We start from the raw sequence: 13,758 nt of genomic DNA on the forward strand, positions 1-13,758 counted from the left end.
TCTCTCTCTTTCAGCAATCGGTTTTTTCTGTGGGAATTGTCGACAAACCGTTGGTTTCTGTGGGGCAACAGAAAGTTCACCTCCAGATTCTTGTTGGACCTTCTGCTTCTATAAATAGAAAAGGAAACCCATCACGTGAAGGAGATTGAAGAATATATGATGCCATGCCATAAAGAGAGAAAAAGTCCCAGAATGCAAATGGTGAAACCATTAATTTACATTACAAGAAAGACATACTAATCACAAGACTTTATAATTAGTTAGGGGTATCAAAGCATCAGCATGTCCAAAAAAAATTCCAATAAAATAAAAAACCAGTCAAAACTAAGATACATATATATATATATATATATACGATCAAAATAGGAAAATAGGAAATAACAGTTGTCTGGCAAAATTTGGGAGACTATATTTCATGTTCACACAGATGTGTGTTGGGTGTGTGTGTGTGTGTGCATGCTACATCTTTATCAGTTGCAAATTGCAAGCATGCTGCCCTTAAACCCAATCAAGTACATGCCTCTAAAGCACCTACATTTTCAAGTTCCCTCAAAAACTTATGGTTCCTGGCTTACCCATCAGAGCTGGCCATGTCCAATGAAATGAAAAGATAACTGGTTTTGACATTTACTGACATAAGGAGCTAGGAGGGGTATAATAAAGTCTCTTTGTTAAGCATTCATTGAGGATTTTACAATAATTATCACACAAGCAGCATATTAAGGATTACAATAACAGAGAGTATCTGATTAGTGTTCATTGATGAATTCATCATAGATGATCATGTAACATATTCTAATGCATGCTCAACACCTATGGATGTGAAATACAGATTTGAAAACATCACATGAATAAAACACAAACATATGCATGCACATCACCGCCCTCTGATAACAATACCCCCTCAATCCTCCTATTCCTATTCCTCCTATTTCTTCCATCCTATTGAAGAGAACTACCTTTTTTTAATCAAATTTCAATGATATAATTAATTTCAACCATATAGAAGGAGCTGACGCATGGCATCATGTCTCAGCTGTGTCCATACCACAACTCATCATGAAAGTGTCATGCTACTGAGGGAAGGAGGCTAACTCTTACAAAACAAAAGGAGCCTATTCAATCAGACATCAAAATGATTTACATGCCTCTCTAAATAAACCAAAAAAAATAAATCATTTAATTACAAGTTTCAAGTACCAACTAACAAATTTCAGATTCACAATGAAAATATCTGGCTTTAACTGATTCTAAGCTAGCCACACTGCCCAACTATTGTGCCAAACATAGTTAAACTGGCCTAGACGGAACTTGAGTATTGTAATCCTGACACAGAGAACAAAATGCCAAGTTTAATTCCTTAAACAGGTGCATCAAATTGATGACTTAAGCAATGCCAAAATATCTCAAAACAGCACCATAGATGGTGGTTCCAGGAAAAAGAAAGTCTGTAACAGTGAGAAGTTATAGATGCTGTTTACCTTCTTCATTCGTTCTTCAATAGAGCTTAAAGCACGAGACTGGTCAACTTTTTTGAGATAGAAATCCCGCTCCCTCTTTGCAGCAGAAATTTCTAACGCTAATTTTTGTTCCCGAATAGCTTTCTTGTAAGCTGCATTTAAAGCACTATAATTTAGACACACGATAAACTGTAAAACATGATGAGATAGAGCACAACAGAAACGAGTGATATACCAATTTCATCTGTAAGATTATCCCATTTGAATTTACTTAGATACTTGATATTCCAATGATCATAATAGAATTGTGACCGCTTCTTCCCACCTAAAAAAACAAGAAGACAGAAGAAATTAAAGAACACTTGGAGGAAAAAATAAGTAAATTATTTACAAAGCAATCCCAGCACACATAAACGAACCCTTTTTTTTATATAAAAAAAATATGACAGAACAGGTAAAATCAACAAAAAGAAAATAGAAAAAAGAAAAAAGAAAAAAAGAAAATCAAAAAAGAAAAGAAAAGAAAAATAGAAAATATATACAAAGAACAAGAACTTGACATGTTTCCTTGATGGTTTCTCTACAGAGCAAACTAAAAATTCTCATTCAACTCAACAAAACAAGAGGGCATAAGAAAAAATTATAAATTACCTATTTGTTCACCATTTAACAAATTAGCAACCCTTTTAGCATTACTTTTACTAGCAAACTCAACCCACCTGAAAAACACAACAAACAAATCAATTACAAAGTAAACAACACAATTCAAATATATGTTGATGTAATTAACACACAAAAATGTATGCAAATTACCCTTCAGAGTATGCTTGAGCTTTAGCTCCACCACCTCTTTTTCTACTCTTATTATTATCATTCACTTGATCAATAGAAGAACTATCTGCAAACACACAGCTAAAATTTCTCAATAAAATTGAAGACCCATTTTTCCTCCTATTTTTAAATATAAACACATAAGAAGTATGAGATACTATACTTTGAGGAGCAAGGTAAATTCGTTGAATTTCACCGTACTGACTGAGAAGTTGACGAAGCTTAACATGATCCATACCAGGAGGAACTCTACTTATGTAACAAACACCACGCTTCTGAGCCTTTTCTGCTTCTTTCTTTAACTTTTTCTTCTTTCCCTCCTCTAAAAACAAAACTTGTTCTTGTTCTTTATGTTCCTCACTCATTCTTTCCTAAAATAAAAAAGGAAAGAAATGGATAAAATTACATAGGCTAGGTTAACCTAGCTTCAGGTTAGCTGAAATACAAAATTCATAACAAATATCCCATCCTTAAAATTTTAGAAACTAAACAAGAAGACAACATTAATAAAGATTCTAAAAGGCTAAGAGGCATTGAGGCACTTGCCTAGGCACTCCATGCAAGGCAAAGCGAGGCCACAACACCTTCATTAGCCTCAGGCGATGAGTTTAAATGAAGTGCTGCCTAGGCAATTGCCTTGTGAGTGGGCACCAGGTGTTAAAGCGGGTGCCTCACTGAAATACTTCCTTCTCTGTTGGATTTTCCTTCTTTTTTTTTAATAATTTATGTTATGACCTATTTGTCCATTTTTTTATTTATCACAAGAAACAAGTTAGGGGTATATTTTTTATAAAAAAAAGAAAGAAGCAAAGATTAGGGTTAAAAAAAGAATAAAAAAATCATTAAAGTAGGAGGCATACAAGAAGGAAGGACACTTGAAGAGAAACATGAGCCACACTTTGTGTTGAGCAGAGTCAGAGTACAACAACACAAGTATAGAACAAAAATGGATGAGGAGGTTTTTGAAGATTAATGAATAATGATGATGATTTTAAGGTTTTTTTAATCTATTTCGCTACTTACTACATTACTACTTCAAATTATCTTTTTTTTGTTTTAAGGGTGAAAAATATAACTTTATACAACTGTGTTAAGATATTTTATATTTTCTTTTGATTTTCTAATGATCTAATCTTAATTGGAAAGATATATTTTTTCGATTCATATAATATAATATAATATCATACATATATATTTTCTAATCTATAGTATATCGCCTTGGTTCATTGAGGCGAGCGCCGAGCACCTCGGTCATTTTACTGGTTTAGTGCCTTTTAGCGCCTTCTACCTTTGACAACACTGATGCCAAGCTAGCCATTGTTTCAATCCAAGAATCATTGACTGATAATCGAATTGCATGATAACAATAACAGCACAGTAATGAAAATAAAACTCCCTACCACACAAGTAACTTCGTCGCAAACTTCTCAAATACATTAATGCTTGCACCAGCGTCCATTGAGAGAGAAAAAAACCCGGCCTGGAAAAAAAAACAGTAACATACCAGTCTGGCACGCTCTCCCTTTTCCTCGGTAGCTTCATCTTTAAAAGTTTTCTCGACCTGCAATATTTTCCAAGTAAAGTCAACTTCAAAAACAAAATTCAAAAACTAAAAAAAGATATGGGAAGCACTAGTCAGCAACCGGCATACCACCATTGCAAAGTTTAAACCTAAAGTCATCCGGACTATCCACACCATTAATCAAATCCATGCATAAAACCCTAAGAATTCTAAAAATAATTAAAATCCATGCATTACAATGAAAATTGAAATGGTTAAAAACGAGAAAGATGGGAACAATCATTAATGTTCGATAAGAAAATAGAAGATTTCTTAGCAAATCCAAAGAAAGCTTGATTTTCTTTCCCTTTTACCAAAATCCAAAGCATTAAAGCCTCAATGCTGGCCTAGCCTAGCCTAGCCTTCTCCTTCTCTTTGTTTGGTGTTTGACAGACTGGACAAGAATCTAGAAAGATAAACAGAAAATACTCACCATGACTCACGGTTAGTGGATCGGGATGGCCTGCGGCTGCTGCCGATGCTACTGGAGCTACTACTACTGCTTATGTAGCGGAGGCTGAAGGTGGCTGCTGCGAAGGAGGATGGCAGACGGCGGTGGTGGAAAAGACTTAGGAGGAGGCTGCTGGAACTGGGTGAATAGCGAGCGAGGAAGAACAATCGTCTCACTTTGGCCTTTGGGTTGGGTGATGATGGCGCTTCGCTTTAGGGTTTATTTTTTTTTAAAAAAAAACACATCCTGTGCAGAGTTTAATTATTTTTAAGTAATTTTATAATGGCAAAAATTAAAAACAAAACTCCTTAACAATAGTTTGTCTTTTCACAATTTGCTTAAACTTATTTATATTTCAAAAAATGGCAATGAAACCAAGTTTTTTAACTTATATATATATTTTTAAAATGGTGCTAATTTTTTTTTCCCTAATCAAACTTTAAAACCAAAGACAACATATTGAAATTTACTCCATTAAGTTTCGAGGTAAATAATGTTACAATCATTTTTAGATGATTGATATATATAGAGTTTTTCAAAATTTGGTAAATATTATTTTTTAAGTATTTTTTAATATATTAAAATAACATTATTTTTATTTTATTTAAAATTTATTTTTTATACTAACATATCAAAATAATTCAAAAAATAAAAAAAATAAAAATTATTTTAAAACTAACAATAAATTAAAAAACTTACAAATGCATAATTGAATCCCAATGCCAAGAAATACCAAACATTCTATAATTTTTATAATTTTTAATATAATCACATTAAAACTATTACAAAAACTAAAAAACATTAATTAAATAATTTTTAAAAGAAAATATAATTTTAAAATACACCCATAAATAAATTTATAATTGTCATTAGAGAAAAAAAATTAATTCGGTATAATGGGAAAGTTAGGATTATTTTTCTTTCTTGATTTATACTGTTATAACGTCTGTTTTTTTCTTTTTTAATCCAAATCACAAATGAATAATCATTCAGTACTCACATATAATTGTGTTTGAAAACCTGTTTTTCATTTTTTATACTTGCAAAAATTCATCTATTAACATTTTTAATTATTATTATTATTATTATTATGATATAGAAGAGCCAAGTTAAATCAACTAGGGCATGTTCATCCTTTCCTTGAACCTCACAGAAATAAAATTACAAACGTAGTACAACAAAAATGTATAAACTGTAACTAGAAGATTAACTAGGGTAACACGGATTGCTTGAACGATCGTTGCCTTTAATTATTAGGTGGCGGGGTAAGGAAAGAAATCAGTTGCTGAGCATCAAAACTGTCTGTCGGGCTACGGTGACATCCCTACATGAGCAGTACCAAATGATAATCCATGTAACCTCCTTACATCCTTTTTATGGACACTCTCTAAAGCAAGCCACATTCATGTCCATTTAAAAAGCCGTTCTTTCTTCGGTATCAGTTTTGATATTCTGCGCCTGCTGTCTTGCAGGTCCAGTTCCTGCTCCAGATCTTGGGCGTAGCCTCTCGTATGTACTAGAAACTAGCAACCATCTGGGATCGTCTTCCGGTACACAGCGCCCCTGCCGTTCAAAGAAGAGAAGGAAAAGAGTTAGGTAGCTACACAGCGATAGGATTTAGAACCAACAGTATGTTGCAAAACCACCGTATGAACTTTACTAAATTACTTTGAAAGAACAACACATTGCATTTTGCAATTTCATTAGCTCAACTCCAACTTTCAAAGCTTATGGAAGGACACTGGAATCTGCTTATGGAGATAACAGGACCATATGTGCAGCACGTATTGAACAGGGCACATGGTGAGATGACCACCAGACGTTTTCATTCACTGAAAATGATCCAAAGGGGTCTTTCGAGGGACATTTGTGTGGAAAAAAGGTTTGATAGTTCCAGAAAAAAAATGTCTCCACAATCGAGAAAACAGGAAAAATGTTGCCAAGAACAGGGAAAACCACGCAGATGGTATTAGGAAATACCTAAATTATTAATAGATGATCTGATGAGTTGCAAAGAGAAAGGAAAACCATGCGGTTGGTATTAGGAAATACCTATAATATTAACATGTAATCCAATGAGTTCTGTCCCCTCTATGGATATAAATGACGAGAAGTTCCAGTTTATCAAGGGCGAGAAACATCAGGGTTGTTCTGTAAACACAATGCTGCTTAAGCTAATATTTTTTGTTTAATCACACAGCCTGCAAAGCTAAATTCTCACAGGGTCATCCTCGCATATGTCATGTCAATTTAAAGACCCTCCACTCTAAACCAAGAGCATTATGGATAACTTTTTCTGCAATTCTTTAACCTATTTGAGTCACTTGAAGAATTTATATCCATTCTCTGCAAGTCTTTAACCTATTAGTTTCATCATGAATATGGGAATGTGTAGTTGAATGAAGCTACAGGAAAAAAAAAAAAAGAGGGAACAACGAGCTTAAATAAACAGCAGACCCATTGTAAAATCCTCCACTGCATTATGAAACAAAAAAGACTTACTTTTAACCCATTGTAATATGCTTCCACTGCAGGAAATGAAAGTGGCATTTTACGAGCTTGGATCAGGTCCCATATATAATTGGCAGTAGTATATCCACCTTTCTGTAATTTTATCATAAAATGATGAGATATACAGCTCAACAACATATAAACATTTCTAACTATTAATGACAATGAATGGTCCCTTGTGAAAAATAAAGTGCAGCATAATTATTACCTTATCACCAGCTGCTATGAGGAGTAGATCATTTGCAATTTTTGGAAACAAGAAGAAGCTTCTCTGCGTCATTTCTTCCTGCATTGTTCAAGAATCTATATGAAGGCACAATGATGACACTATCAGAAACACAGTATAGAACCATAAACTAACCATACCAGCTTGTCTAAAGCAATTTGCATTCCTCTTGGAGTATGCCCTACCATGGCTCCCTCAATAAGTACCTATGAGAAGTTCAAGCAGTTTAAGGCTTGTGTTATGATCAGCTTAGTTGCACCAATACAGGAAATAAATTGATTCCCCACACCACAGTGGCAGATGTAAATAAATTAGAGTAGAAAATAAGAAACAAATGGCTGCTAGTCAGCAAAATAAGGGAAAAAAGGAAGGAAAGTAAAAAAAAAATGCAAAGAAAGAAGGGAATCTCCAAATAGAAAGTTTCTGGTGGCAATTCATATATTTTCACTGTTCCCAGTAAACAAAGGTTAATTGTAAATTCAATTTATGATATTACAAAAGTCAGGTTACCCTTTGTGGATATGTTAAGAAAAATAGTTCGGGCTCACAAAAATGATGTAATGGAAAAGAGAAATTGTAAAATAAATCAAGTAATAATTTTGTATGCACTTCTATAAAGAATGGATAATAGGTGAGAACCCTCTTGTCATCATCGGTGGCAGAAGGAAAAAAGATTTTTGGTGGTGACCTGGCGGAGGAGGAAGAACAGAGAATATATGCAGATCAAGTGGAGAGAGAGGAGATTTTTTTTTTTTTGGGAGGAGGGGGGGTGTCCATGTGTTCAGTGGGGAGAAAGGAAGAGTCACGTGTGAAGAAAAAAAAACGTGATTTTGTGAATAGATGAATATGATTGCAGTTTAATGCATTGAGAGGTAATCTAAGTCCAAATAGTAATGGGTTCCGCTCAAATCTGACAAGCAGAAATAATGGCAACTTAGCAGCCCCTTGCAGGTAAGTAATGTGCCCACCGTTTTTTAGATATAAAATAGCCTTGTTCTCTCATGTAATAATAAAATTAGCATTCAGGGAAGATTTTTTCATTTTAGTATGTCCGAAAAAAGATTTGCATCCTCCCAAAAAACAGATAAAGGCCCCTGCCTTCTCCTTTCTCCCTTTTTTTTATGCAACGAACTGTTAAAAACCATCAAAATTTCAAATTTCTTCATTTCACTAATAAGCAATATGTTAACACAGAAGTTCTTGACAGACCTTGTCAATTGATGTTTGAGAAGCAAGAAGCCTACATTAGTAAAAAGTGATCATATAATGATTCATCACAATCCACATTCTGAAGAACTAATTCACATGATTGTTAAGAGTAACAAACATGATTTTTCAATGGAAAATAGATCCAGATCCAATAAGCTATACCTTTCCACTTCTATTAGGGAAAAAAAAAAAACATGATTCTAAAGTCCTAATAGGGAAAAAAGCGGGAATTCAAAGGTGAAGAGTTTATAGGTAATTGTCACTTCTTGAGAATTGTTTATAGATGATTGATACACAGAAATAGAGCAATAAGAAAGAGCATTTAATCCAGTAGGGATATTTCGAGAAAGAGGAGAGGGCAAAGAGTGTATGGTGTTAGAGAAGAAAATTTTTATGAACTGACATATATACCCCTGAAAATTTTTGTAAAATAAATGTGCAGGTTAGCACATCTTGCTACATGCAATATTGAGAAAATTAAAGAATGCATGTATTTTCAAGTAAGGTCAATTATGCTGCTGGAAGCAGAAGAAAGGACATGATTCTGAGATGGAAGATACATGTGAACAAAAATGTTCTAGAATTTCTGTTCAATACCTCTAGAACCTACTTATACATAAAGTCAGAAAAACGAAAGCTGGTTTTTCCAACAGCAAGTGATATACAATACAACAATTCAATATAACAGCCAACTGATATATATACAAATCGCAGATATGGCAGTTGTTACAAAACTCACCGTGTATAGTTCTATAAAAGAAGGCTTCATGGAATTCATATAATCATTAAAAACTTGAAGACCACGATCAAGGTCTCCAGAAAGTAGATAGCACCTAGACAAAAAGGATTTAGAAGGACACTTCATAGCTTTTAATGTCAAATGAACAATTGAAATAAAAAAAATAATAAAAAAGAAAAAAAGGTTGCAAGTTCAAGAATAGCCTTGGCCTAATTGATGCACACCCAATGCTTATTAAAAAAGAAAAAACTGTTCTGCACAACAAGTGGACTGGAAAGACAGCCTAAAATTCAATGGATAGCTAGTAGTGACAACTCTCTGATTATGTTCTCTATAATCTAAAATCATTGTTCGAACCTGAACAGAATTTTACACAAGCAATATTCTTTCTTGTCTTCCTACTTTCCTTGCAATGCCAAATGTTAGAGCCATATAATCCTATTCTACGTTGCTACAGACATAATAAGAATCTCAGCCAACTTATTCAGTCTTTTCCATCTGTTTACACAACTAATATTTGATTGTATCTACTTCTCACTAGCAGCTGTCTATCTTAGCTTGTTTGTTTTCCCAATAATTATTTATTGTCATATTCTTCCTTGAATACAACATTACCAGCCTCTAAAAGTTACAAATATTATTCCTATATATATATATATCAATATGGTAATCTGAATTATGATGTAATTGTTATTGCATTGACATTTTAATTTCATTATTTGATCCTTTTTTTGTTTATAATGAAAAATAAGAAATGACCACCAAGGCACTGCTCCATGCATTAGAAATTGTAATGATCACATAGAAGAACATGAAGTGCGATGGCTATGACAAAGCAAAATGCATTACTGATACTATAGGAATAATTTAAATGAAAAACCTTCATTGCATTTCTAATTTTGTTCTGAAAAAATAGTTAAAGCAAGCAGAGGTCCACATCCTACTATATTATAAGAAAAAAATTAATTATTTGCTTCTTATAGTTAAAGCAAGCAGAGATCCACATCCTACTATATTATAAGAAAAAAATTAATTATTTGCTTATTTGAAGACAGCAGAAAAGGACAACTAAGCTTCTTCTTCTTTTTCAATCAATCAAAATTACAGTAAAAATAGAAGAATGCAATTTTTTTTTTTATCGTGGCTTTCTTTTTCCCATAACCTGATTTAACAAGCCGCCTTAATATTTCTCAAAAAAGACAAATTTATAGAAGTAATTTATGAAAATTTTCACTTGTACATTGAAAAAATAAATAGAAATAGAAAGGAAGAAAGCATCTTTAAAGGAATATGTATATATATAGAGAAATTCTCATCCAACTTCAAGCACACCTAGCTAGAAGAGGCTAGTTTGCATTTTTTTTTCTTTTCTTTTTAGGCCATTTTTCAGATTAATTTCTTTTATGGAAATTAAATTTCACAAACTTAACTCAGACCAATGAAAATTGCAAAGCAAATGACTAGGGTTGGAACAATTAATAAACTTTATAAACCCGTGATAAAAGCCATGCTATGAAAGATAGTTAACCCTCTGCAATGCTCCTCAATACTAATTACAATAGTGGTGTGCATTTCTATCCACCAAAGCTAGCAATCATGCAGGCATCTCTTCAAGCCACACAAAGGTATTTATTTTCAAATGAGAATGTCACAAGTGTTTTCAATGTTTTATCTTGAGTTTTCTTGTGATTGATTCTTGGAAAAGAACAATACTCTTTCTGTCTCTTGTCTATGGTTCTAGGAAGTGAGACATGGCTAACCACATCATAGTTACCAGAAACATGAAACATTCAGGCCATGGAATGAGATTCAGGAAGAGAGTTCGCACAAGACTCATGCATTATGTAGAAGACATGAATTTTGACAAAACTCAGACCAACTAAAGATTTTTAGAGAATAAGAAAGTAAATTTTCTAAGAGTTAATTCATTAAATGGAAAAATCTATAGGAGTTCCCCTGCCAAATAACATATGCTCTTCCATATAAACCTTGTCCCTAACCTAACTGCACAACACTTGCAAAGAATGCATAACAGCTCTAATTAAATATAGATTATTATAAAAAGTGTATCACTAGGAAGGCAATTACAAGGGTCAGGTTAGCAGCCAGCTATATTAGTTAGAACTAAAATTTAAAGAAAGATTTCATATAAAGTGTATATCAGAAAGGTGTATACAAGGAAGTCGATCACCAAATTCTAAGAAGGCACTCTGATAAATACACCACTCAATATACTATCTATCCATGAACAACTGATAGCCAATTAAAGCTAATACTCTTCCCAGTTACCAAATGATAAACCACAAAGAGAGAGAATTTGGACTCATTGTTTGAAACCATGCATGCAGTTTCATGACTGTTTAGGAAAATATCAATAGGGTATGAAAGGAAAATGAATAAATCTATGCTGCATTGCTCTTGTACATAGCTTGATTAAATTGACCTCAAATGTTAAATAAAGATCAACTAATATACCTCATTATTTGCAAGAGAATAAAGACATCAGGATCCTTTTTTTCACTCTTAAGCATCTCCACAAGAACTTCCATAGCCTATTGCGACCAAGAAAAAACAACAAGAAGACTACTGATAATAAATAAAAGCAACAGAAAAAATGAGACAGCAATAGTGAGTGGTATAGTAGAAATTGATTTTCTTAAAGGCTAGAAAACCAAGATATCACTAGGGATCTGAGAAAATCTACCTGAACATTTTTAAGCTCTGTAAAAGCATGAAAGGCCACATGGTAGACAGTCAATTCCTTACGCAAAAACCCTCGACGCTTATGAGCATAGTCTGCAGTTGGTAAATTGTATAATTCCTCTTCAGAAACATTCATCATCACATTTTCAGCATTTTCTCCTGTTGATGCTTCAACAGATGACCAACCCTTTGACTGCTCAACAAGCTCAATAATCTTCCAACAATATAAGGTTATTAGAAAAGCTTCAAAATTCTGAAAGAAAGAGAGAATGATGTTCAAAAAAAGGAGAGTTGTTTATAGTTACTTTGGTGGCTACATCTTCTGCTATGGGTGTCTTGTTCTTATGTGCAGCTATTAGTCCTGCATAGCAGAACTTGTTCAAACCAACACCAGCTGAAGTCATATCACGAACAATTGCATACCTGTAACATTTTAGATGATGATGCTGAATAATTTAATTTTATGCAGGTCAACAAGACAATTTATGGGAAACATAACTTGATGATGCTCCAGGCTCAACATCAAGCCAATTGTTGGCTGAAGACATGGTCCATAAGTTCATTGGCAATAGAATCTGAGATTTTTTTCTGTATATGGGCAGAATTGACAGTCATTGATGTCCTCAACAAACATTACAGTTAATGAAGTTAAGTTGGGAAATGCATTATACCAATCATTTTAGTTTGGGAAGCTGCACCTCATTTCATTGTAAACTTTCCCAGTCATACACTTAAGGCTACAAAGCCATGCAGCTAGATGAAAAGGGTAATCAGGTTGAGGGATTGAACATGGTGATCAAGATGAAAAAGGAGAAAAGATACAAACCACGGAAGAAATAACATACACTGGATCTAACCGACCAGCAGCAGCACATGCATTAAGTAGACAGATATAGGTTTGTCCATTCGGCTTCACTCCAGAATTCTTCATCTCGTCCAAAATCTTCAACAAAAGAGAAAAATTAGCAAAATCCAAATACAAATAGCACTTTATCCCTGCTAAAAAAAAAAAACAATAGCATAGCTTTACCTTAATTGCCTGGTCAGAATTCTTGCTTTTCCCGCAGGTTGATATCAAAAAGTTGTACAACACAACCTATAATATCGAAAAAATCACATGGCTTAAAAATAGTAATAATCTTTCAAAAATTAACGAGAAAAGAGAAAAACATACATCAGGAAGCAAACCCATAGTTTTCATCTCATCTCTAAAATAGAAAGCATCTTGCAAACGCGAGCCTTTCATTGTTCCAGCAATCAAAGAATGAAATGTATCTCTACTCGGCTGCACTCCGTCTAACACCATATCATCGTATGCATCTCTCAACAGATAATGCCTAATTCCCAACAACAATAATAATAAATTTAAGTAAATTAAATTTAATATAATCAAAAATACATTTATAAATAACTAAGGGAATAATAAATACCTGCGTTTAGCAGTTAGAGAAGTGAAAACAGTGTTGTACTCTGATAAATTATTTGCATAATTTCGTTTGGCGTACTGTTCTGTTGAAGTAGCCAAGTATCGCCTTCCGAAGCCGCGGAGCAGTGATCTTTGAGCACCTGATAAATCATAAATATTGTATCTGTTTTTTTTATTTCATTTTCTTAAAGTAGCAGAAGAAATGGGGAAAAAAAAAAGAAATCGTTTGTGTTGTTTACCTTGAAGAAGAAATTTCATGTTTGAAGACTAAAGAAGAAGACCCAGTCAGTACTCAGTCTGGAGAAACGACTCAGACAGTACTCTGTGGTGAGTAGGGGTGCTGTTGAGTAGGGTTTTAGTCGCAGAGTTTTGTGTTTTTTATTTAATTTAAATTTATTTGATTTTCTTCAGTTGTTTTCTTGCCACGGGCACTTGATTTTGCGTAAGACGCGTCGTCTTGGTGGGCTTGGATGAAAATGGGCTGTTGGCGTTTGTGTGGGCCTTTTGGGCTTTGAGATTTAGTGAATAAGACTAGATAAACGAAGCTATTTTCTCGTACTTGATTGCCTGATCCAATATATACAATGCTTATCATGTGTTTGTGGTATAAAAATATAATAAATTATTTGTAACTATAAAAA

At 33.6% G+C, this 13,758-nt stretch overlaps 2 protein-coding genes across 2 annotated transcripts; both read right to left on the bottom strand.

Annotated features, from left to right (window-relative positions):
* On the bottom strand, positions 1 to 4,543 carry LOC105116031 (RNA-binding (RRM/RBD/RNP motifs) family protein; the record flags this gene model as incomplete). The annotated part of the gene is made up of 8 exons (XM_011013175.1): positions 4,286 to 4,543; positions 3,796 to 3,852; positions 2,455 to 2,662; positions 2,274 to 2,358; positions 2,112 to 2,179; positions 1,696 to 1,785; positions 1,482 to 1,612; positions 1 to 108 (listed from the first exon to the last, which is right to left on the bottom strand). Coding segments are annotated over exons 1-8 (750 nt in total), but the record flags the coding sequence as incomplete, so codon positions are not given.
* Positions 4,544 to 5,412: 869 nt separating this feature from the next.
* On the bottom strand, positions 5,413 to 13,520 carry LOC105116033 (pentatricopeptide repeat-containing protein At4g35850, mitochondrial-like). Its single transcript, XM_011013177.1, has 13 exons — positions 13,357 to 13,520; positions 13,122 to 13,257; positions 12,866 to 13,028; positions 12,722 to 12,787; positions 12,537 to 12,634; positions 11,997 to 12,114; positions 11,693 to 11,905; positions 11,464 to 11,540; positions 8,989 to 9,082; positions 7,181 to 7,246; positions 7,023 to 7,100; positions 6,806 to 6,907; positions 5,413 to 5,866 (listed from the first exon to the last, which is right to left on the bottom strand). The coding sequence occupies exons 1-13, from the start codon at positions 13,373 to 13,375 to the stop codon at positions 5,717 to 5,719; spliced, it is 1,380 nt and encodes a 459-aa protein (XP_011011479.1). The 5' UTR covers positions 13,376 to 13,520; the 3' UTR covers positions 5,413 to 5,716.
* Between the last annotated feature and the right edge of the window lie 238 nt (positions 13,521 to 13,758).

This window comes from Populus euphratica, unplaced genomic scaffold, assembly GCF_000495115.2.
Source record: "Populus euphratica unplaced genomic scaffold, PopEup_1.0 scaffold834.1, whole genome shotgun sequence".
Taxonomy (NCBI): Eukaryota; Viridiplantae; Streptophyta; class Magnoliopsida; order Malpighiales; family Salicaceae; genus Populus; species Populus euphratica.

Excerpts from the sequence above, each read along its gene's own strand:
- LOC105116033 (XM_011013177.1), bottom strand. Across the intron at positions 11,906-11,996 it reads CAGAAGATGTAGCCACCAAA|ATTATTGAGCTTGTTGAGCA; the intron begins GTAACTATAAAC and ends TATTGTTGGAAG. Across the intron at positions 5,867-6,805 it reads CATATTACAATGGGTTAAAA|GGGCGCTGTGTACCGGAAGA; the intron begins GTAAGTCTTTTT and ends TTTGAACGGCAG.